The sequence below is a fragment of the Mercenaria mercenaria genome, unplaced genomic scaffold (assembly GCF_021730395.1).
Source record: "Mercenaria mercenaria strain notata unplaced genomic scaffold, MADL_Memer_1 contig_4133, whole genome shotgun sequence".
In the NCBI taxonomy this organism is placed as follows: Eukaryota; Metazoa; Mollusca; class Bivalvia; order Venerida; family Veneridae; genus Mercenaria; species Mercenaria mercenaria.
In genome coordinates, this window is record NW_026462339.1 from 23190 (window position 1) to 49665 (window position 26476).

At 35.3% G+C, this 26476-nt stretch overlaps 3 protein-coding genes across 3 annotated transcripts; all 3 read right to left on the reverse strand.

The window, feature by feature from the left end:
• Positions 1-1967: 1967 nt before the first annotated feature.
• On the reverse strand, positions 1968-6435 carry LOC128553623 (uncharacterized). The gene is made up of 2 exons (XM_053534796.1): positions 6074-6435; positions 1968-4158 (listed from the first exon to the last, which is right to left on the reverse strand). The coding sequence occupies exon 2, from the start codon at positions 4067-4069 to the stop codon at positions 2819-2821; it is 1251 nt and encodes a 416-aa protein (XP_053390771.1). The 5' UTR covers positions 4070-4158; positions 6074-6435; the 3' UTR covers positions 1968-2818.
• Positions 6436-9323: 2888 nt separating this feature from the next.
• LOC128553620 (uncharacterized) lies at positions 9324-13245 on the reverse strand. Its single transcript, XM_053534793.1, has 2 exons — positions 12891-13245; positions 9324-12249 (listed from the first exon to the last, which is right to left on the reverse strand). Exons 1-2 carry the CDS (start codon positions 13223-13225, stop codon positions 10893-10895), a joined length of 1692 nt encoding a protein of 563 aa, XP_053390768.1. The 5' UTR covers positions 13226-13245; the 3' UTR covers positions 9324-10892.
• A 4101-nt stretch (positions 13246-17346) lies between these two features.
• Positions 17347-25816, reverse strand: LOC128553621 (uncharacterized). Its single transcript, XM_053534794.1, has 2 exons — positions 25495-25816; positions 17347-24666 (listed from the first exon to the last, which is right to left on the reverse strand). The coding sequence occupies exons 1-2, from the start codon at positions 25677-25679 to the stop codon at positions 23307-23309; spliced, it is 1545 nt and encodes a 514-aa protein (XP_053390769.1). The 5' UTR covers positions 25680-25816; the 3' UTR covers positions 17347-23306.
• Positions 25817-26476: the final 660 nt, after the last annotated feature.

Consider the following 26476-nt stretch of genomic DNA (forward strand, 5'->3'; position numbering starts at 1 on the left):
TATGTATAGATGCATGGTAGTATATGTTCAATTCCATACATGCTGGATACAATATGTGTGAATAGAATATATTGTTGTTACAGTTTTTTTATGTGTTATAGTAATTGTCAATACAGATAATAAATTTCGTTACAAGTTAGGTATTAGTGTAGGAGAAACCCTCGCCAGGAGTACAGTAGTAAAACTGTCTAAATCAAGAAGAAACAAAGCCTGCAAGTCAGTCCATTAGACTTCTCCATGAATTTAATTTAGGATTCCTGTGTCATTCCGTGTGCATTTTACACGCAGAACATTATGGACGAATTATATGACAGGAATTAGCTAAAGTACAGAAATTTTCAAAGTACATGAGCAAAGATGATCCGTTACCTTTGTACAGTATACAATGTGATACTAAAACGAATACACATTTAAGAAAAAAGGAGAAGATACATTTGTACAAATGTTGCAGAATTAATGCATAAAATTTCAGATCTATTGTACAAGCATAACTGCTTCGAACATCTTGCATTTGTCTCTGCTTTTGCCAACATTCTAACACGACCGAATTAATCTTCCTAAGAAACAAAGGAGGCTTAGAATTCTGTGTATACATTTTTCTGACGTCATACCGTAAATTGACTGAGAGGCGCACTGAAAGATTCTTTTTCATTATGTGTGGACACATTTATTAGTTTCGGTTTTGTGGCGGAAGAAGGTCTGGACCAAACAAACTTTTACGCCAGCCATGTGTAAACACTATACTATGTACATTTCACACAACAAGAGTTGTCGACAAAAGCATAAATATATTTCTTTTGACAGTAAGAGAAAATGTTTCTGGACATGCTGCTCTGAACCTTTATATATATAACATAATAATACATGAGTTTGGCAGTTACTTTCGGAGAGCAGGTTTATACTAGAACAGAATCCAGGAACACTGGTGAGGTTACCCGCCGTTACATGACTGAAAAACTGTTGAAAACGGAATATATTATATTTGGAAATTGTCTGTCAAAATAGTTTAAAATCATTACTTACAAAATTAAGAATTTCAGCACATAATTTGCGTATCGAAAAAGATAGATACGGTCGAAACAGAATCCCAAGAAATGAACGTATATGTGTTTTATGCAATACTAACGATATAGAAGACGAATTTCATTTTGTGCTCAAATGTAAAGTCTTCTCCGATATACGCCGAGACCATATAGAAAAATATTATCGAGTACGTCCGAGCATGTTCAAGTTTGTGGAACTACTTAAATGTGATAAAAAATCCACCATAATCAGACTCGCTAAATTCTTAAAACTTGCCACAACTCGAAGAAATAATCTAATGTCAACTCACAACACGTTTTAATATACCTTTATTCCTTAATTTTATTTTACATTGTTGCTGCCATCATAATATGTCTTTATTTCCCTGTATTTTTCAGTAAAATGCATAACATGTACAATGCTCACTTTCCGATTGTTTAATCTGTGTAAGATAAAATTTGGTAACTTAAGATATATTCATGTTGCTAAGAATTAAGCCCTTATTTTTCCCGCATTTTTTCCCTTTATATACATGTATAACATGTACAATGTACACATACTGATTCTTAATTTTGCTTAATTAAGGCTTACTTTGATAGCTTATTCTAATTATACATGTTTCAGTGTATATCTATGTTGCTAACATTATTTTCTTCATTTTCATTTATGTACATGTGTAATCTCATTCTCCTGTTAACAGTACCTTATCTACCTGTATTCATTTTCTTTCTTTTTTTCACTTTTTCAGTAGAATGAATAATAACAACCTTTATGTAACCAACCATGTAAGCTGTAAAATTGTTTACCAATAACTATGTACACAGTGTTGTATACGTTATCTAATAAACAAAACATTCTGTTGAAAACGGCGTTAATCCCTAAACAAACAAACAAACAAACATGATTTCAATAGTTTATTCGCACAAAAATGTTATAGCTTTCATCATCACACTATAATAAACGGCGGGAATATGTCTATCTTCCAGAGAACATAAAACCATCTTTATTTTACAGAGCGTGTAATAGTTTTGTGTCAATACTGTCGTCTATGTAATGCGTTTAATGTAAATCTTGTTTAAAATGAAGCTCTGTATTTCATTCTATTGGCAGTCCTGCTTTCATCTTCAGTTTCAAAAGTTTGAAGTTATTTAAAATAAATTTAGTTTTGTAATATTTTTTTTCAATGTAGTTTTCCATAGACAATGGGCAGCATACAAGGCAAAGCGTATGTACATTGAACTTTTAAACAATATAATCTATGAAATATTTCCGACCTTCTTATTCTTGAAAATTTCTTTCAGAGCAGGTAAGAAGCCCTATCAAATGAAACTTAACACAGTATATTTTTTCTTTCGGACACGTGGTAGCATCAAACAGTATGAAAAATTAGGATTACAAATGTACCAGATATCCTAAACTAGTAGGCTAATTCAAAAATTACAATCCAAACACCTACAGTTAAAATTTCCAGGTTTATTAGTTTATCAAACTATCTGGGTGACTGTGATGATTTCAATAATATTAATCTACACACTCTTCAGAATCCGATTTACTGAATTGTACAAAAAAGAATAAACAAAATAGTGTACTTTTAATATATTTTTACAAAATAATGTCTTATGACTAATATTCTTTCCTTTTAGGGCATTATGTAACTTCTAATATTAATTATTTTTATAGATCTGAAAGCTGCTAGTAACTGAAGCAGCAAATCCAAATTACACTAGATTTTCAAAAGCGAATTTATCAGATACAATGTATATCTTTGAGTGAACCACTTATAATTATATGATGCTTATTGTAAGTCGAATAATTTCACTATGTCGCTGTTTGATTGGTGTGATTGTGTGACGATCAAAGTTGAAGTCCGATGGTCAAAGCACAGCGACTGAGGATGTTTCAGTCCATTTGATCGTTTCACTATTTCACCAATTTTATTTAAATCTTGTCCAATCTGGACAACAGTACTAGAATTGAATCCACACACAAATAGATTGCCTCTTCCATCTGAACAAATTCCTGTTGAATCTGAGATATCTGAAGCAGTGTAAGTGTTCGTATGTTTTGCATTCACATCAATAGTTATAAGGCCTATACCCAGACATGCTACAAACGTTTCATTTCCAGTATCACTGAAGGCAATATGCCGACTCCCGGGAATGTTTTGTAAGACTTTCTTCAGTAGGTTTCCTGTCATATCGTGTATATAGAGTGAGTTAATGTTATCAGTTATATACAATTTATCTCCCTTGCAAGCGATACCAAAGCAATAATGGGTCAGCTTTATCTGACGTGTAGGCGTCATCTTATCTGCAAGGGAGACAAATTGAACAGTGTTGTTCAGCAAGGTGACGGCCGCTTCGTGCTTATTTAGGCAGCATACACTATAAGGGTGATCGGGTAACTTACACTGATCCAGCAATGGATTTTTGACATTGTTTGCTCGTTTCAGTGTGTCGTTGTTGAAGTCAGCCATAAGCAGGGCACCGTCTTCTGTTAAACATGAACCATGTACCCAACAGGATGACTCATCATTTTGCATTTTGATATGAAGTTCTCTAGTTGCCTTAATTGTATACAACGCTTTCCTTTGTTTTATCTGTGTGGCAACATCGTGGTTGACTGATCCAAGCGTCTTACGATTTAATAAGAAATAACGTATAGCTGAATCGGGAGCGAATAATATATTTGCATCATTTGTTAATCGTAGTGAACGAGACATTTCTTTGGTTTGAGCAATTATATTCTGAGCTCTTTTCAGGGAAACAAATTGTTGGGCTCGGTTCCCTTCTGCTTTCACGAGACCCTCCTCGGCTTGTTTTAAAATGTCCAATTCATCTTCTGCTCCTTTTTTCTCCTCCTCTAACTGTAGCTTCATCTGCCTGAACTGTTCTTCAATTTCTTTTAAAGATTCTTTCTCGAGAGAATTTAGAAGCGTTTCCATCGCCATTCGGACATTCCTTATCTCGTTTTCAGCTTCTGTTTTAGATTTACTTAACCTTTGAATAAGCGTTTCCCTACTTGATTTAATTTCATTCATCGCCATCTTGTAGCTTCTGGTCTATTTTACCTATGTCAGATTTGCTGAGAAGGTTATCGATAATGTCCGGTATAAGGTGGACGTCTGAACAACTCCTGTAAAAGTAAAGCATTGGTAAGATATAATAATAGTTGAAATGATATTAACATAATATTTTTGTACGTGGATGTAAAATGTATGGAATATAATCTATATCTGTTTCGAGCGTGTGATATATTTGTAGTTTGTCTTAAAGAACTCGGTGACTTTGACTATGGGGACAGAGCGTCTGGCAAAACGTGGACGAACATTTAACTTTCTCAGAATTGAAACAAGTGTACTACGAGTATTTTCAAACAGCAGCTACATTGTAATGTAGGATGTTTCTTTTCAAAATGGTAAGGTTCACTGGTTCCCAGCTTGTAATGTTCGTGTAGAATGAGTAGCAAGATAAATAATATTTACTTATTACCTGGGCAAAGACTGTGATCGGTCAGCTACTTTATTTGTAAGAGTAATTATATTAGAGTGACAACCTATCCTTAGTCCCTACCCTAGATCTCCCATCAAAAAATTATACTCTATATACAGGAATGAAAAAGTGGAAACTCCACAGATCGCCCGATAAAAAATAAAGAAGTTTCAGACTCGGTTTGATTGAGCATGTTCATGGACGGTAATGGAAACACATGTTACCGTCCTCGCCCTTTAGCCCTGGTGGAGCAGAACTCAGCGTTTGAGCCTGTTACAGGTACCAAAAACAATTTACAGACAGATTTGTTCATACAGCTGTGTACATGGAACCTTCAATGGTACACAGAGTGCAATTATATGAAAAGCGGCGTATGGCACGTGGTTAAAATGATGGACTGGCCCTAAAGGAAAAAAAAAACATTGGACAGAACTAGATAATCTTGAGTTTAAAGAGGGGATCTGAGGTAATGTAGCGTGAATATCAAAGAAACTGCCCAAAGACAAAATAAACAAGCGACCGAATATTGCAGTAGCAATGCAGAAGTCCTCTACCGGTGAAAAAAAACACAATTTTAATTGACCTTCAACAGAGACACTGACCTTTAACTGACAACCATTGGTCATGTGCGTGACACATAGTCTAACAATTGGAACATATATGCATAGTTCTAAAAAGTCCTTCAATGTAAATAAAAGTAATGGAGCAAAAACAGTTTTGCGTAACTTTTAACAGTGACCTTGACCTTCAACCGACAAAAATAGATTTTTTATGTACCACCAAGTTTATCTCCATCATGTACATAAAAGATAAGGGGCAGAAACTATTTTTAGTTGACCTGCAGTAGTGACCTTGAACTTTGATCTACAAGGATAAGTCATACACGTGCATAATTTACATATTGCCCTCTATTCACATACCAAGTATTTTTAATCTAGCTTGAGTACTTTTTCAGAAATAGCAGGATCGGCTACTTTTCTATTTCAGCCTGTTCAACGAAAAACCTTTTAGTTTAGACTAATTTGTTTTAGCTCAATTGTGATGAAAGCTTTCAGCTTATTATAACCACTCTCGAGTCAGCTTCCTGGAAAAAAAAACAGTACTAGTGTCATATGAGTAGTCATAGTCGTGACCTTAGTTGGGCTCGAACCCACGACCCCTGGATTGAGCGGCTCTCACCTTATCCACTACACCACCGCTCCCCGTAAAAAAGCTTTTGGCAGCCCAGTACTTGCAAACTGCTAACATCCACAACCAAAAAAACAAAAAAACAAAAAAAACATCAAATTATTTAGTGTATAAAGACACATGTTTGTCAAAGTAAGGGTTCAACCGAATACACCGCCCCCACCATCTGAGAAGAGTGGCTGGATCCGCTCGTGAGACAGACAGACAGAATTTAAAAAACAATACACGTTCATCCTCCTATCAATATTATAGTAAAATTGAATGAACAAAAAAGTCACGAAAAAATGATACGCTATCCAGTCAGTTCTCTCATGAAATGTAGGAATATATATAAACTCATAAAATAGCTCATAAAATGTAGGAATAAATACCGGTGGTTAAGAGTTATACAACTTGTACAGCCAACGACGTCATGGTTCTCACAGTACATGTCCAGAATTATTATCCCATGGGTAATACATATCTCTGTAGGGACAACCGGAAGTTCAGTTGCTACTAATTGTGACTTTAAGTTCAACTTATCCACCAGTGTATGTCCTTTTAAAGCAGGAAATACACGATGTGTGTCCACACAAGTCTGACAACAATATCCTTGACATTGTACACAATATTTTACAGCTTCTTTTGTTTTGTTAAGTTCAGCACAAGGTGTACATTTAAAATTAATTAACTCGTCCGAAGTTACTTCACACCCATCCGTCGCCATTTTCATTTGTTATTTGATATTTGACGATGTGTCTACTTCTTTTTTCGTTTTACTACAAGGTTAAATGATAACTTATCTCAGTTGTTTATTTAGTTTTATGGGGCATTTGATAATACAATAGTGATAACACGACAGTACGATGGCGAAGCGCGACAGTAACGGTGTTCCGTTAGGGCCAGCGCCTGCTCCTTGTAAACGCGAAGTGCGAAGGTACGACAGAACGAAGGCGAAGCGCGATAGTACGATGGCGAAGCGCGACAGTACGATGGTGACAGTCCGTCGTACTGTCGCGCTTTGCCATCGTACTGTTGTGCTTCACCATCGTAGTGTCACGCTTTGCCAGGGCATTGTCGCGCTTCACCATCGTAGTGTCACCATTCTACTGTCGCGCTTCGCTATCACACTGTCGCGCTTCATCATCATACACTCGCGCTTGCCATCGTAATGTCTTGCTTCACCATCGTACTGTCGCGCTTCGCCATCACACTGTCGCGCTTCAACATTGTAGTGTCACCATTGTACTGTCGCGCTTTGCCATCGTACTGTCGCGCTTCATCATCTTTTCTCTGTTTACTTAAGGGTCGACTCAATCTGACTAAAGTACTTGATCTTCTAAACGAAGACCTGAGAAAGACCCATTCAAATCCGTCTTCTGTATATTTTGGATTTCCAATATTGCTATTTTTATTTTCGTAAATCTATTTTTATTTTAACCAATCAGACGACTTGTTCGAATGTCAAAGAGTAAGAAATATTTGCAGTCAGTCCATGGCTCGAACCCGGGACCCCTCGCTTACAAAGCAAGCGCCCTACCGACTGAGCTAACCGTTTATCTGACATCTTACGACATAAGACTTGTATATATCAAAAAAACCAAAGCTTTTTTAAGCTTGCAGAATGTTGTAAATTAGCTTTTGATTGGCTAGCGGAAGGGTCGTCAGAACGAGGCTATCAATAGCTCGTTTTCAGATCCTAAGCGTAGCGTAATAGGAGATGTACTTTAGTCAGATTGGGGTCGACTTTAATTAAACTCTGTATTGTATAGTATTGTCAACTCAATAATTCTCAATAATTCAAACGCTTTTCGGCACGGGTATTATTGAAATAAATATCACCAGACCTGATGTTACTTAAATGTGTATCAACCGGCAGCTGTTATTAAACGAATGTCATCCGGGTTTATTCAAATGAAAATTGCCCGGCAGAGTGCCACTCAAATGAATATCATCTGACATGATGATATTAAAAATAGCATACTTTGATATTGTTTTGAGATGTACTATAATTCAAAAATAGTCACCGTTGGTCTATGGCTATTTTACATTGTTTACTTGGGGGATAATAAAATGATTATCAACCGGTAGAGTGTTGTTTAAACGAATATCATCCGACCGATTGTTATTTATGAACAAATATCATTGTAATCAAAATTAACCTATGTGTGGAAAAATGAATGATAATATATTTACATGTAATTAATTGTTTTGTGAGAAAATGTTGTTTAATCAGCTCTTATCTATCAAGCCATGAAACGTTAAAAGTATGTATTGTCAGCTAAAAATAATAAAAATACACTCTTCAAATATGTATGATTTTTGAAAGCTCTTGGGTAAATTTTATACAAAAGCGTTAATTAGGTCTAGAATACGGTTGTTTGTTTCCGCTTACTCGACCGACCCTATCTTTTTTACCACTGAACCTAAAGTTTTAATTGATTTGTTTGTTTGTTTTGGGTTTAACGCCGTTTTTTCAACAGTACTTCAGTTATGTAACGGCGGGCAGTTAACCTAACCAGTGTTCCTGGATTCTGTACCAGTACAAACCTGTTCTCTGCAAGTAACTGCCAACTTCCCCACATGAATCAGAGGTGGAGGACGAATGATCTCAGACACAATGTCTTTTATCAAATCGTCAAGGAGAACATACGCCCCGCCCGGGGATCGAACTCACGATCCAGCGATCCGTAGTCCAACGCTCTCCCTACTGAGTTAAGCGGGCGGGGTTAACGTTAGTTTTAATTGAAGAACCATATTGGAACAAAATGTAGATTTATTTTAAACAAGATTATTGTTCAGTAAATCCGAAGCACATACCTCCGTCTGACGCTATGCAGATTAAGTGATTTTTTTGCGCATGCTTGACAAGAAGACGACAGTACGATGGTGAAGCGCGAAAGTGCGATGGCGAAGTGCGACATTACGATGGTGAAGCGCGACAGTACGATGGCGAAGCACGACAGAACGATGGTGACACTAAGATGGTAAAGTGCGACAGTTTGATGGCGAAGCGCGACAGTACGATGGCGAAGCGCGACAGTACGATGGTGACACAAAGATAGTAAAGCGCGAGAGTGCGATGGCGAAGCGCTTTACTACAGTGGTGAAGCGCGACAGTACGATGGCAAAGCGCGAAAGCACGACGGACTGTCACCATCGAACTGTCGCGTTTCGCCATCGTACGGTTGTACCTTCGTGCTTTTACGTTCACAGGGAGCAGGCACACTGGCCCTAGCGGAACACCGTAGGAAGTAGACTGCTGACATAATAATTTACTGCAACAGAAATTAACAACAAAGTAGCAAAATTTCTAGAAAGGTTGAATATTACCTAGTAAAGGTGCATACTAGCCAATTTATTAATTTTAAAATATCTTAAGCATATCATCTACACAGGTTACCTAATTGTCAAATGCTTGTCAAATAATAAAAGTTTGAAATGTCAATGTATAAAAATGTTTGAAATGTACTACTTATGGAGTGAGGATAAACAGTTTGCTACTGATTCAGTCATTGTGATTTCATTTTTTTTTATTTTTGACTTTTATCATTAACTCAAAATATGCGTCACGATTCAATGGATTGCGAAAACGTAGATGCAAATAAATAAACTATTATCTTTTTAGTCTGAGCACTTTATTATTGAGGATTTTTAACATATATGCATAAGAAGGTTATATAGGAAAGTTCAACATAATTCACTGCAAGTAAAACCCAGTATAATTCTGTCTGTTTTATAGAACAAAAGAGTCTGCATAACAAATGCTTCACGTGAAGTTCTTTAACAGATATTTAATACCATATCTTAGAGACTGGCTTGATGTGCCAAACTTACATCAACAAACATTTGACTGCAAGATTTTGCCGAAATGGATACAAATTTGAACACATTACTATTAAAAGCCCATATTTCACCTATTTTCCTGTAAATCCTCCAATTAAATATGATTTCAATGAATCATATGCACGCTTATTATATTATTCTGTTGTGCTTTACATTTTGATATAACTAATATATTATTTTCACAGATTGTCATTACAAATTTTAGCGTGGAAATTTAAAGCACATGCCATCATTTTCATGTTTCGGACACCGAAAATTAATTTACGGAAATATACGTAAAAATTCATGAGAGCAAAGACAGAACATACGGACACTATCTCGTGTAATGGTAAACAGATATGGGCATCAGGATGGCGTTTATATGATGTTGAAAACTCGAAACTACGACGGAAGTACGATAGTATAAATTCAAAACTACGATGAAAAGTCGACAAGTACGATGTTGAATGTACGGATAATTTCGACTTTTACCTTCGTAGTTTCGTTTTTTTTTCTGGCTTTTCACCATTGTAGTTTCGACTTTTCACCAATGTAGTTTGGCAATTTCGATTTTTCATCATTGTATTATCGTTCTTTTATTGTTCCAAGCTCAAATTAAAAGTCTGTGGGAAATATGGAAGTCAACAAAACAGTCAAATTAACTAACAAAAGATATTCATGAAATTCGACATTTTTTCTCAAGACAATATTTACATTATGTACATGACAAATAGACACAGAACAACGTACAGAACTTCAACGGAATTAAAAACGTCATTCACGAAAGGGTGCTATTCATAAAAAAATCGGCAACTAAAACCAAAATAGCATTTACATACATCATCATACACCTAAAGTTCATAACGTAAGGATTTAAGTTTAATCGATACTATTTCTCGATTTCTTACTAAATTCAACAAAATATATATCTAAATATTGCAGTGTGGTTCATGCCCGTGTAAACGCCGTGCCATAAAATTACGTAAGAAGTCTGAAAAAGTATGAAGGAGATATAGAAACACTCGTACAACACTTCAATCGAAACATCTAGAAATAATAAGGAAAACAACATACATGCAGTGTAAGTCTTTCTTGCATTAGTCAATACTGTTCGGGAACGAAAAAAGCACATTGTGGTAGCTGAACGCAATCAAACACTTCACATATTCTATGAATAGTTAAGCTATTAAAATAATTGCAATATTGCGCTGCTTTAAATAGCGTTTTTGAACCCGTACATATTATATACATATCAAGAATTAGGCAAAATTGAATAAATAAATGTTGTTAAAAGCGTTCTTTAATTAGATTCAAACTGTACAAAAATGCAGTACAATAAAAAGCATTGCATACTTATACATATAAAAATCGTCAGAAGAATACCCTTTAATGCAAAGAGATGACTTTGACAGTTTCGTTGCGTTGTGTAATCAATAATTTGCATTGCCTTGTGTCAAAACAAACTGATTCTGGTCCGACAAGTCCATCTGATGAGTTAACGACCACTCCCATTTTCTTCCCATCTCTCCCTATCTGTATCACGTTTTTTGAATTGTACCCGGACACGAACAAATTTCCTTTACGATCTGTACAAACTCCACTTGCCCACTGTAACTCTGAATCAGTGAAGGTTTGGCAGTGCTTTCCTTGTCCATCAATAATTACTAAACCCTTAGCCAAACTAGCAACAAACACTTTATCATCAATATCACTGAATGCAACAGTTCGGGTGTTTGAGAACAGACTTTGCCTGGCATTGTCTTGAGTTACCGTCTGCAGCACGTTGCCTGTCATATCGTGGATGTATATCGACTGGTAGTTGTCAGTTATGTATAGTTTATCATCCTTATAGCCAATGCCAAAGCAATGGTGGTTCAGTTTCATCTGACGAGTGGTTGTCATCTGCTTGCCAAGGGAGACAAACTGAATTATATTATTGTTCAGACAGACTGCAGCTTCGGTTTTACTTGTACTGCAAATGCCAAAAGGTCTGCCAGGAACACAACAATAATCTGTCACTGACATGTTTACAATATCTGCACGCTTAATCTTTTCATTGTAATAATCAGCTAACAGTAGTGACCCTTCGTCTGTAAGACAGGACCCATACACATAACATGTTTGAGAATCATTCTGGACTCTGATGTTTAAATTCTCGATTTTTTTAACTGAATAGACGGTTGTCCTTGGCGATCTTAAAGCAGTGGCAGAATCATGTCGGACCGATCCAAACGTTTTGAACTGCTGTAGAAATTCAAATATAGCAGGATCAAAGCTAAAGGATATATTTGCATCAACACTTGTTTGCAATAAACGAGATACGTCTTCCGTTTTTGCAATACTTTTCAATGACATTTTCAGGGAGACAAATTGTTGGGCTTTGTTTCCTTCTGATTTCTTCAAGTCGTTCACTGCTTGTTTCAGACCATCTAATTCAGTTTCTGCTTTCTTCTTCTCTTCTAGCAGTTTCGACTCTTCTTTTTTTAACTTCATCTCCAATTCTTTAATCGATTCATTTTCTAGTTGTTCAAGAATTGTTTCCATCTCTTTTCGAAAGTCCTTTATCGCCATTACTGCTTCCGTCTTAGACTTCTTCAATTCTTCTATCAGTCTTTGTCTGGTGTTCATAATTTTCTCCATCATAATTTTCAAGTCTTGCAACTTTTGGTGTATTTTGTCAACATCTGTCGTTTGAAATTTACTATCGACAATATCTGGAATGGATTGCACATCAGCACACGACCTGAAATTACAGACCAAAGATCACTTATCAAAACATGTACAAGGAAGCACTGCAAAAAGATCAAAATATTCAGGAATAAAATAATACTTTAATACTTTAACAAATATCTGGTATCCTTTTTCCTATAACCATTTTTTATGGTTAATTTCGTTATTCACATGCAAAAATCTACATAGCAAAAAACAGAAATAGAGACAATATATACCTTAATCAATCTGTATTTCCTTACAATCATGGGTGGTAGCAGTATTGATTTTTATTTCGATAAACTAGTAATTGTATGTTTTGTTTTTTCGGTTTGTAAAAATGTTGCAAAACACAAATTTAAAAATTCAGATTTTGCTATCTGAAATAAAAAACGAACGGACTGTCGGGATTGTGTGTTATAAGAAACAGTTTCTATAGATAAAAGTAGCTACACTACCTGTATAAACTGATATAGAATATGAAGATGTATTAAATTACAAAACTATACAATGCATTCAAACTTCATTAACAAAAGACATTACATGATCTGTAAATAGAATAATAGAACGAACTCTTATCTTACAACTGAATAATCAGCAGATCAATAATAACGGTCGCATGTTAAATCTAATATAAAACGATAACACTGAATTATGAAATGTGCACAAATGTACCTGTGGTTTAAAGCCATGCAAGTTGTACAACCGACTTCATCATGATTACCACAGTACATGTCCACGATCTTTGTCTCATGTTTGCAACATCTCTCCGTCGGTACTGCTGGTAATCCTGCTGGGAGGCGTGACGACTTATAATTCGACTTATCCAAAAGCGTGTGACCTTTTAAACCAGGCAATCCGTTATGAATGTCAGTACATTCCTTACAACAATATCCCTGACATTCCACACAATATTTCAGTGCTTCTCTAGTTCGGTTATTTGCCATACAAGGCGAACATTTAAAATTAAATATCTCATCTGATGTGTTTTCACACCCACCAGACGCCATTTCGAAATTGTATATTTACTTCCTTTTTGAATCGACCTACTTGATTTGTAGTACAATGCTATCGTTATGGTCGGTTTTATCAATACGTATAAACCCTATCCAGGCTAAACAGAGTTGCGAAGGCGTATATCTACTCATTCTTTAACATTTATCATTATCTGTCAAAAGTCATGAACCGGACACGAAAATGTAGATGGAGCCGCCATATACAAAGAATAAAACGAAATATTTGTTTAGACATAAAGTAAAACTTTTCCAAGCATTGCATATATTTAATATTTGCCTTCGTGCACAGTTTCAATTATTACTCCGACTGGCTGAAAACCAGCTTTGGAGGGACATCGGATTGTGTTTTCCATCTGTCCATCCATCATTCCGTATTTCCGTCCGTACACATCGGTCCACATTTTCGTGTCCGGTCCAAAACCATGCCATCCATTAATATTCATAGGTGTAATTGTTCCCTATAATAAGATTGCGTGCCATGCGCAACTCCGAGGCCCCTAACTCAAAGGTCAATGTCATACTTGGATGTCAAAGCTCAACAGCTTTTAAAAATGTCCTTTCCGATTTGTAAGTAGAACCATGCATAGAGGAATTCTAAAATTACACCAATGTTTCCTATTATGAGACTATATGTCATACTCAACTTTCAGACCCCTAGCTTAAAGATCTTGGTCACAATTTGAGTTAAATGTTAACAGATATTTCCTTTTCGCTTCGTAAGTCAGCCTTCCCTCTAGGGATTATGATATTGCTAAGCATGTCCTTATGAGACAATTGTTATCTGCAACACCCAGACACATGTTAAAAGGTTAAGGTCAAACTTATAGGTCAATAGTCAACAAGGTTTTTTTCTTGTCCGGTATGTAACTCGAACATCCTTCAAGGGATTTTAATATTCGAATAAATGCTCCCCATAACGAGGCGGCATCCCACGCACAACTTCAAGACCACAGCTTCTATGTCAAAGTCACAATCTGAGGTTAAAGGAAACACGTTATTATCATGGTCTGCTCCGTGTCTAATCCATAACTCTGCCATCCATCAAGAAACATGCGCAACACCTTATTCAAAGGTCAATGTCGCACTGGAAGGTCAAATGTTAATATTGTCTGTTTTGTGTCCGTTCCATAACTGCGCCATATGATTTTAAAATAACCTCGCACAGTAATGAGACGATGTATCATATGCAACTCAAAGATCCCTGTCATAAATCAAGGTCACCCTTTGAGTTTAAAGGTCAACACGATCTGTTCCGTGCCTGTCCTGGGTCACCTTGTGTCTTACCACTGCATAATAGCAAGAGGCGACTTATATGATCACAACAAAAATGCTTCCTACATGTAAAAGTTTGATTCATACTGCAAAGAAATGTACGCTTTGTTTTTGACACGTTTGTCCATTTTGTAACCATAGTGTAAATATTCCTGACAACTTTCAAAAGTTAGTGTTGTATATGTAAAGTTATCGTTCAAGGAAATAAAGTGCTTATAATAAACTGATCTGATTTAATCCTAATTATTGCTATATTTCTTAAATGTTTAGTTTGGAATTTTTCTCTGTAATAATTCAGTATATTGCAGGTATTTCTCGTTGGTTAGGAATGCAGACGAAATTACAATATTGTGCAGTGTGTTTAAACGACACAGAGTGAAATTAACTACGGTATTAGGGCTCACTTAGCTGGAAACAGAGAAACGGTGTCCCACTTTGAAATTAAATAACTGTTTTGGTATTGCTTATATGTGAGGATTAAACTTTCACATGTGACAGTTATGATTCAGAAACATGATTTAGCATGATGTGGGGCTGAGGCAGTTTATTTCATGGTATTGTCTGAAAAACTATCTCCTTTTTAGAAAAAAAAATGGTTCAAAAAGGATTACTTTTTCTTCTTTATCCTTTTATATTTAGCAAAATGGTCATAAACATATTCAAGACCACATAACAATTGCAAGACAGTCATAAAATACTAACACTTCGTTTAGTGTAGGATTTATCTACATGTAAACTTGCTAAGACTGAAGAAACTTATGAGCAGATGGATATGGACTGTGTCGGGTTTTTTCAGTGTTGGAAAATATTTATATAAATATATTTCGCTGACTTCAAATACCCGATGCATCTGTACTAATATGGAAATATTCGGCTGAGGTGGTTGTGTATACAATGTATCTAGATCTTTCTTTTTGAATTACAGATGGAAAACAATTGTTCGTTGTATGGAATGCTTTTTAGAAGTGTCGTTGTCGAAGGGACATTTTTAAAGATGTCGTGTAAACAACTAAAGGAAAAATGAAAGTTTACATGATTATTTAAGCGTACTTTTGAATTTAGCGTGCATACGTTTAAAACTTTTGCACTACCATTGTCTCTAACATTGGTACTGTTGGCCCATACAAGAAACCCGTACGTTGAATCTCATCATTAAAAGTTAAGGTAATATCATTTCTTTAGAGTAAAACAATTACATATTTTCTTCTGAAATATTTCGTAACTGTTTCATTCGTTTGAACATGTTACCGTGGCACATTTGAGAGTGTCTTCGGATGTCGAGCTGTGTCAAGCCTTGTTTTTTTGGCATTATATGAAGATCTAGATCCATTTCCAAGTTTAGTGTAAGTATCAGGGGAATGTGGTAAATGAGAAATGGAAAACATGGGTAAAGAAATATATTCATATGCGTAATACAGATTGACATTATGGTCAACACTTGTCAGAAATACTGGGGAAAAAACAGCGACAACTTACTTATTTCTCTGCAAAATCATAGACACATATGGGCTTAGGACCCTGCCCTCTCTCCTTTTCCCCTGCTAATCGTTAGTCATCATCTTTTACATTTTAAAACAAACTTATCAAACGTGGAAGGCCAAGATACTCTTTATATTTAAATAACACGAAGGGAACCTCTGAAACTGACACTTCGAAAGAAAAGTAGATTCGAGTTTTAAATTAATATTCTGTTATTCCTGTTATCAATGAATGGTCTGTAACCATTCCGTCAAATAACACCGGTCCTGACAAATGACATTAGACTTTTGACTTTCATATGTCAATCAATTTATCTTGTGTGAAACATATTTAATATTATAATACCTCAAAGATTGCGAAGTTATCCATGTGTAACACTTATTTTAGTGTGTGAAGTTTGCGAGAAGTTCGACATTCGATATTGGACAGATGGAGAGAAACATTCCAGATTGGACATTCGATACAAGAACAGCACTGGACATTTGAATCCAGAACGACATTGAACATTCAAGCCCAGACACTGGAAACAAGAACGATACAAGAATGATATTGGACATTCAAACTGAGAACGACATTGGACATTTGAATCCAAAACGACATTGGAATTCAGACCCAAAACTACATTTAGCATTCAAACTCAGAGCAACATTGAACATTTGAAACAAGAACGACATTTGACATCCGAACCAAGAACGACATTGGACATTCACTGTCAACTTTCTACAGACTTTTTTGCAGCTAACCAATCGCATATAGCCTAAATGATAAAGAAATGGTGGTCGATGGAGTTTATATGTACTGTATGATTTGTTTCGGCATGGATTACAGTCATCAGTCATTAAAAAGTACATATAAATTTGTGTCATCCTGAGTGCAATACACGGGTGCGAGTAAGTGCAATAAAGATGTCAACTGAGAATAATACACAAGTTAGTCGTTCTGAATTTGAATGTCTATTGCTATTTTAGTTTCGAATGTCCAATGTCATTCTGGATTCGAATGCCCAATGTCGATCTGGGTTTGAATGTTTAATGCCGTTCTTATTTCTAATGCCCAAACTCGTTCTGGGTTTAAAGATGAAGACCTTAAAAAGAAAATCTTAAACTGTGTGAACTCAGTTGTATTTTATGGAAAATGTGACATTTTGCCATTGTTGTTGTTGTTTGACTTTTTAACGAATCTCAAAAAAGCAAAACACAAGCAGCAAAACATGAAATGCATGAAGCAAAAACCATTAGCAAATATTATGTCGCACTGGGATCCCATAGGGCTTTCATAGATACAATATAAAACAACATGTTCGTTTCTATATATTCTAAATTTGCCTGTTCGTTAAATTTGAGAAGAAGTAAAACACATGAAGATACCAGTACACACTATATTTTGTTCGATCTTTGTATATCATTGTGATGAATACTTGTTTTTCAACATTCATTCAATATCGAAATCACCGGTAGTTAAGAATAAAACATGCTAAGACAATTGTATGTTTATATTTTTTATAGACCTGAATCAATATATCAAGTTAATTGTATTTCTCAGGTACTTTTGATAGAAATACATTTTTTATGCCAATTTATATACAAATATGTTTACATGTATGTTATCAACAAATGCAATTTATGACATGTCAACGTTATGCAGTATTAAAAACATTTACAAACAGTACATTACCATGTACTTGATTAGTTAAAACAGTTTATGAGGGGAAGTTACAACAGGTAGTATATATCTATTGAACACAAGATAACAAAATGGTACGTCACATTGAGAAGGAAGTATGTTCACTCGACAATATAGCATGTTGCTAAAAGGATGTCGTTTAACAAAATAATACGTCATTCTTACATAAGTTAGACAAAATATGGCCAGCTTTTCAACTCTGGCATTAACGAAGGTTTAAACCAATAATAGCTAAATCGTCGCTAAACCTTGCAGTCTAACGGATTTTTACTAAAATTTGACGCGTATTAGACTTACGCAGTCTGTTGTGATCATGTAACCTGTAATAAAGTTTCTTTCTTCATAATGACTTTGATAATTCCTAATAATTTCCTTTTCTCTCTGTAGTCAGATATAACAGATATTGTAAAAGAATTTATTTTAAATGGCTTTAAGGACTGATGCTAGTCTAGGCGCGTATGCTTGCAAAGTATTAGCTTAGCCCTTCGTCACTCACCATATATGGGTATTACATTCAGCGGAATGTCTTATCGCTATTTTACATGCGCATACAGTTTTATATGTACCTTACGTTGTATCATATATATATATCTCTCTCTCTCTCTCTCTCTCTCTCTCTCTCTCTCTCTCTCTCTCTCTACCTGAGAAATATGTTATGACCCAACCCCGGCAGGCGACTTTAAATTTATTGATTATGAGGTTGGTTGCTTAAAGATCAATGTCGTGTTTCTAATCAATTACTGAAGATTGCTTTGGCCTACAGTCGCCAATATTTGTAAGTTGATTGTCAGCGGACAAACGATGAACCCCATTGTTTTCGGGGCCCATAGTTCAAAGGTATAAGTCACAGAAAAGTGGGGGTCATCATCTTCCTAGATAGTCTGTTTTGTAACATTATTCTTTAAAACAATATTGTATATCACAGTTATATTATTATGTCGATAATACTTCAACATATGCATTTTTCTATAAACGTTTCAAAGATACGTCAAAAAATGAAATGTTGTAGATAAAATATTTCAAGCGCTGATCATGACACTTCCGTGGTGTCTATCCGTATATTTTTTCCAACTAATCCAAGCTGGAAAAAAATCAGGTTTATTTGTTACATGCGTCAGAGGTTGACCCAATCTTTCTATTCTCAACATTTTTCCAATGAACTCTTGTTAAAAATTGTTCATCTGTATTCAAAAAATCCGCCTCAGTATTTTTAACCACCCTACAAAATATCAACAGAAAGGGAATTCATTGCTGACATCGCTGAAAGACCCACCACAGCCTTGTGACCTACTTTTTCCTCCCACATGAACTTCGTGAAAATCATTCTGATAATTCTGGCATAATACAACTACTAATAAACTTTGATAATGTGGCAGTTGAGTCCAATACGTCCAGGGGTGTTCAAAGATAATCCGTCACAGATCTTATGCGAAGCAATTATTGGATTTACCTGTATTGGAAAATAAACAGTGTCGATTGTATTGAGGTCAACTGCCACATTATCAAAGTTTATTAGTTTACTACAAGATGACAGATGGTAAATTTAGGCCCTCCCTGAATTATTTTGTTTTCACAACTTCATCTGCAAACTTATTCATTCAATCTCTTTTCAGTATAATTTTCAAAACATGTATAAATAATTATCTCATGCTGTAGAAACAATACATCAAATACAGAGTATACTGCTAAAATCATGCTAGAAATTAAGCCGTAATATATAACAAGATGCTTGTATTTCTCAATACTTTTATGTAAAGCGTGTATAATTGCCATCATTGAAATGCAAAAGAATACAGTTATTCTGTGGCGCGTCTTTAAAGTGGAAAATCCAGAACGAATGTGCCCAGATATTCACGTGTTGACTAAGTCATTGTAAATATATACAATACGGCTTTACTCAGTGATTAAGTCACACTAAACAGTTGAAAAACTGGCCAGTAGCATTGCAAATAAAATCTGTAAAAAAAACCTTCGGAAGCACAAAATGCAACCAAGCAGAATATGTGGAACAATTTCACCCAAAGTGTGGTCGTGTTATCTTACAGCATGCCAGTATCGTACCTGGGACAAAATATGGTCAGACTGATAAAAACCCTTGTTTTCATCCAAAATGAGTAAAAATGAAAAAATATGTAGTGAGATATTGGCCCCCTTCAAAAGAAACATATGTCTACTGAAGGCCAGAGTCTCGAGATTCGAGCCTGCGAGCAATGGGTTCACTTTCCGGATCGTTGTGAAATAAATTCTCCGGGCAATTAAAAACACTATATATCACTATTTCACACGTATATTTAACTACAAAATGAGACCAACTCCAAGTCTCTAGCCCGTCCCGTTCATGAAATATCTATCAGGAAACGAGCGCTTTCCTGCTGCGAGTCCCAGGTAGACAGAAATGCGGCTTCGAATTCTTTCCTAACAGTGTTTAACCTTGTGTTTGTTTTTGTATCTATAATTACAATGTATATAATTTTATGAAACAATTCATTTTGTGTCGCTAACAACAGTTCTTTGAATTGTCTGTTGAATGAATGAATGCTTGTCCGGTCCTGAAGATTTTAAACATTTTGTAGGACGGTTTTATGTACGTAGAAGAATGGTAATCGAGAGTAGAGTATTTCGCTGACAAATCATGATAAGTGTGACAAGTTTGCGTCTTTTACAGATAAAATAAATAAAAACAACAATTTGGTCAGACAGAGGACTTGAACACACAACCCTGAGACTAGTGGCAAAACACTTTGTCCGCACAGCTATATCTGCACATGATATATGATGGTATATAATTGGCTTTACAATAATAGTTATATCGTTATTTAGGTTCGGACACCGAAAATTAATTTACGAAAACATACGGAATATTCATGAGTGCCAGGTCAATACTTACGGACAATACAAGACATAACGGGATCTTGAGAAAATTCTACACAAAACAAAAAAGATTCATCGTATTCATCTAGTAACATAAGACAGCTCTGGCGTTCCATACATATCATAGTGACAGTCAGAGAGAAATGGTTCATTAAATATAAGTACATTTATTTGGGAGTTTCTTTAATTGTGTTTTTCCTCAATAATATTTCTTCATATGGTGTATGCGTATTTCATGATAAAGAGGGTTTTCAACTAGAAGCAAGCGTATTATAATTTCATTAGAAGGGAGACAACTTTAAGAGGCAATACATGACATGCTGCAAGATTACTCGTCCAGACTTTGGATAAAATCGTTCAACATATTCGTTTACATAGAATGTATATATGTCACTGAGAAATGATAAAGTGGGCGAAAATAAAAGTTAGATATTGGTTAAAATGCAAGAAGAATGTAAATTTTCTTCATTATTTCAAAAGCATTGCAATGGTTTACTTCTTTCTACACAATAGTTTGGCTATTTATAAAAATATCTTGCAAACACTATGTGTCGATATGTTTCTAACACTCCTCACTTTCAGAGTACTCACTTCTTATGAAGTTTTGAGAGCAATTACTTTTCGCCTTAAATGTGCGGGGTAGTCCCTTTAAGGCGTGCCTCTATATGTACATAATAATATCAATATTTTTTAAAAGTTATCCAATTGATTAAGAGGATATCAAGAAAAATATCAATCATTATCAAAAATACATATATTTTGTGATTATTATATACGGTAAAACAAATTTTCTTCTTTATTTAATCAATTCTATAATGTGTGACTAACGCAGAAAATAACTTTGCATTTGTTCGTACCAAATGAAAAACGTTTTGTTTTCAATTTTTATTTACAGTCATGTTTAGTTATAAAATTTGCCTTTTTAATGGTCAAGATCCACCGTATTCCATTAAAACGTATAGATAATAACGTGTGGTAAGAAGCCATGGTCCATGTTCATATTTTAGTAGCAGTTAAAATCCTGCAATGCGAGACAGTTCAGCAACATGAATTTCGAGAACAGTTTACTTGATCTGACACTATTTCTTTTTAATAAACTGCGACAAACTGTGTTGTGTCATGCTCTTTTACTTCTTTGGTTTGCTTTACTTTATCCAAAACAAAACAACAAACTGCTGCCTGACAACTGTACGTCGGAATATTCCATGATTCAAATGTCAAACTAGACTCTATTTATTCGCGTCTATAGGCTGTGTGCAGACAGGTAATGGGACGGGAGTTACATCCCGAACGTTCACTGTAGGCGTCATCAACATATGCTTTGCCCCCACCCTCAAGTTTTGGCCCAAAGGTCTTTTATTCACAAAATATGTAAGTAAAGGTAAAAGTCTATTCAAAAGAGTATACAGAAAAAGGAAATACCATAATAAGTACAACGAATACAGGGAGAATTTTCAAGTACAACAAGTTTCTTTGCGATACTTGGATAGCTAAGAAAGATCCCCCAGTCCCTTCTCACCCCACTTGCTTACCCCTAGCTAGGGACAGACATAGAAATTAAATCCATCTCATTTTGCAAAATAGCGTGTACTTTACCAAATTAATGCAACGAAATTAATTCGTCAATGAAAACAACACCGATTCAGGTGGCGCAACAATTTGTTTCAAACTACTTCGAAAGGCATTTTCATATCTAAGAATATAGAAACAAAGATTCTCTAAAGTTTCATACTGCTTATTTTGCTAACGATCTATCTCGGATCAAGTTATAAACAACTATTCACTCATTTTAACCCTGACAAGGTCAGATAATTAGACACTGACGGTCAAAATTTTCATTCTCGTGTTTTCAGGCAACAGACTTTTACACGCATTATTTCAGTTAGTGGAGTGGAGCCCGAGCCGAGTGGAGTGCACTGAACTGGAGTGGAGTGGACTGGACTGGACCGGACTGGACTGGCGTGGCGTGGCGTGGCGTGGCGTGGCGTGGAGTGGAGTGGCGTAATGTAAAGTAAGGTAAAGTAACGTAACGTAAAGTAAACTAAAGTAAGGTAACTAACGTAATGTAACGTAAAGTAACGTTACGTAAAGTAAAGTAAATTAAATTAAAGTAACGTTACGTCATGTTACGTAATTAACGTAACGTAAAAGTAACGTAATTTAACGTAAAGTAAAGTAACTAACTTAATGGAACGTAAAGTAACGTAACGTAAAGTAAAGTAACTAACGTAATGAAAAGTAAAGTAATGTAACTTAAAGTAAAGTAAAGTAAAGTAAAGTAACGTAACGTAACTTAAAGTAAAGTAGAGTACAGTAAAGTAAAGTACAGAGGAAAGGGAAAGAGGAGAGCAAAGCAAAGCAAAGCGAAAAGCAAAGCAAAGCAAAAGCAAAAGCAAAATCAAAGTGAAGTAAACTAAAAGAATTGAAACTTTGATCTAGTCCGTTTAATATGATCATCACAAATAAAACCGAAATCTCCCAAAAACTGCTATTGTCGGTGGTACAAATTGGACACATTCTAAAATTATAAACTAAATAAATGTCAGTAAGTTTTCTATACATATTTCGTATTGATTTATCATCCTCAAACATCGGACAGTACTTGATGAATAAATCTTGAAGTAAGAGCACCCTTGTGTCGTTTAATTACTACCGGTAGTAGTTTCAACATTAAATAAATCTGAAGCATTAATCCATCATCAACAGAGAAAGGAATAGCATGAAAAACATCGAATACATCTAATTGTAACAAAGTTGATTAACATACTTTTCATTGTAGTAGAATTATTTTTACCACGTCACTGCTTTCTTGGGTAATAGCTAGTTTGCATTGTCGTGTGTCAAAACAAAGTGATAACGGACGCTTCAGTCCATCTGATGATTTCACGATTACTCCCATTTTCTTTCCATCTCTCCCTAACTGTACCACATTATTTGAACTGCACCCAGACACAAACATATTTCCTCTACGATCTGTACAAACACTTGACGCTATGTTTAATTCGCAATCAGTAAAGGTTTGACAGTGCTTTCCCTGTCCATCCATAATAACTAGACCTTTACCCAGGCTGGCAACAAACACTTTATCATCAATATCACTGAAAGCAACAGTTCGACTGTTTGAGAACAGATTTTGCCCGGCGTTGTCTCGTGTTACCGGCTGTAGCATGTTGCCTGCAATATCATGGATATATAACGATTGTCCGTTGTCAGTTATGTATAATTTAGCATCCTTATAAGCAATGCCAAAGCAAGTATGGCTCAGTTTCATGTGACGAGTGGTTGTCATCTGCTTGCCAAGGGTGACAAACTGAATTGTATGATTGCTCAGGCAGACTGCAGCTTCACTTTTACTTGTACAACAAACGCCAAAAGGTCCAGCAGGAACACAACAATAATCTGTCACCGACATATTTACAATATCTGCACGTTTAATCTTATAATTGGTATAATCAGCTAACAGTAGTGATCCATCTTCTGTAAGACATGTCCCATACACACAGCAGGTGTTGTTGTCATTCTGGACTTTGATGTTTAAATTCTCGATTCTTTTAACAGAATAGACGGTTGTCCTTGGCGATCTTAAAGAAGTGGTAGAATGATGTCGGACCGATCCAAAAGTTTTCAACTGCTGTAGAAATCCCAGTAAAGCAGGATCAAAATCAAATGATATATTTGCATCAACACTTGTTTGCAATGAACGAGATACGTCTTCTGTTTCTGCAATACTTTTCAAGGACATTTTCATAGAGACAAATTGTTGCGCTTGGTTTCCTTCTGATTTTTTCAAGTCGTTCACTGCTACGTTCAGACCATCTAATTCAGTTTCTGCTTTCTTCTTCTCTTCTAGCAGTTTCGACTCTTCTTTCATGAATTTCATCTCTAATTCTTTAATCGATTCTTTTTCTAGTTGTTCAAGAATTGTTTCCACGTCTTTTCGAAAGTCCTTTATCGCCATTACTGCTTCCGTCTTAGACTTCTTTAAGTCTTCTATCAATCTTTGTCTAGTGTTCACAATTTTCTCCATCATCATTTTCAAGTCTTGGAACTTTAGGTGTATTTTGTCAAAATCAGTCGTTTGAAACTTACGGTCGACAATATCTGGAATGGATTGCACATCTGCACAGGACCTGAAATTATAGACCGAAGATTACTAATAAAAACTTAAAAGGCAGATACTGCAAAAAAGTCAACCATTCGTGAAATAAAGTAATAATTTAATACTTAGTAAGTCCAGACTGGTCAGTTTAATATATAAACAAATCATAGAAGTATATTTTGTCTCTCAAAAACTAGGCATTTTCTAATGTGTATGCAATATTTGATAATACATTTTAAAATTCCAAAATTCGATTTGCAAAGCGAAAGATTTAATGTAACACCTTTTGCTATCATGTCACCGGGTCATATCACTCAGGCAAACATTACTGAAATTTATTATCAGTATTCATATGTACACGTAAAACTGAAACATAATTGGTATCTTTTCCCCCAATAACTAGTGTTGTTTAAGTTTATTTTCGTTATTCACATGCTTAACTATATCTGCATAGAAGAATATAGAAATGGAGTGAAACGGAGTGAATATATCTTTAATTTAGTCTCCATATATTCTTACAATCAGGTAGTACCTGTATTGATTTGTACTTCGTTAAACTAGTCAGTGTATGTTTTGTTTTTCGGTTTGTGAAAATGTTGCAAAACAGGAAATTTAAAAATTTATGCTTGTTTTTATAGATAAAAGCATAACAACTACACTACTTGTATACATTGAAATACAATATGCAGATGTATTAAATTACAAAACTGTAAATGCATTCAAAATCAAATAAAAAGACCTTAATACATGATCCGTAAAATGATTAATAGTAGATCTTACAACTGAATAATCAATAGTAACGTTCGCATATTAAATTTGAAGTTTATTATACTGAATTATGAATTATACATAAATTTACCTGTGGCTTAAAGCCATGCAAGTTGTACAACCAACCTCATCATGATTACCACAGTACATGTCCACGATCTTTGTCTCATGAATGCTACATCTCTCCGTAGGTACTGCTGGCAATCCTGCATGGAGACTTGATGACTTGTAGTTTGAATTATCCAAAAGTGTGTGACCTTTTAAACCAGGAATCATATGAGTTACATAAGCACAAGACTGACAATAATATCCTTGACATTCCACGCAATATTTCACAGCTTCTCTATTCCGATTATTAACCAGACAAGGGGAACATTTAAAATTACATATTTCATCTGATGTGTCTTCACACCCACCAGACGCCATTTTGAAACTGTATATTTACTTCCTTTTTTAATCGACCTACTTGATTTGTAGTAAAATGTTATCGCTACGATCAATACACTACTCTATCCAGACTAGTAAACAGAGTTGCGAAGGTGATTATCTCCGGATATCTACACATTCTTTTACATTTATCATCATCTGTCCAAACAGATAGACCAGGCACGAAAATGTAGACAGAAGGACGAACAAAAAGACGGACGTTCCTACATATGGGCATTTATGTGGCTATTCTTTTGTTCTCTCTATTTTTCTTTAAGCCACGTAAAAGAAATATAGCCACATAGACTCTTACGGAATGAATGATATTAAAGAAAAAGTACAGTTTCAATTATTAGTCTCTATTGGCTGAAAACCAGTTTCGATGGACTATTTGATTGCGCTGATCCTTCCGTCTGTCCATCATTCTGCATTTCCGTTCGTCCGCGTCAGTCCAACTTTCATGTCCTGATCATAACTTTGCCATCCATCAATATCCTTGGCATAAATATTCCCCATTCCCCATGGTAAGATGCCGGGTCATGCGCAACATCTAGGCCCTAGCTCAAAGGTTAATGTCATGAGGTCATGACGTCAAAGGTCAACAGGTTTTATTTCCTGTCCTGTCTGTAAATCAACCATCTATAGAC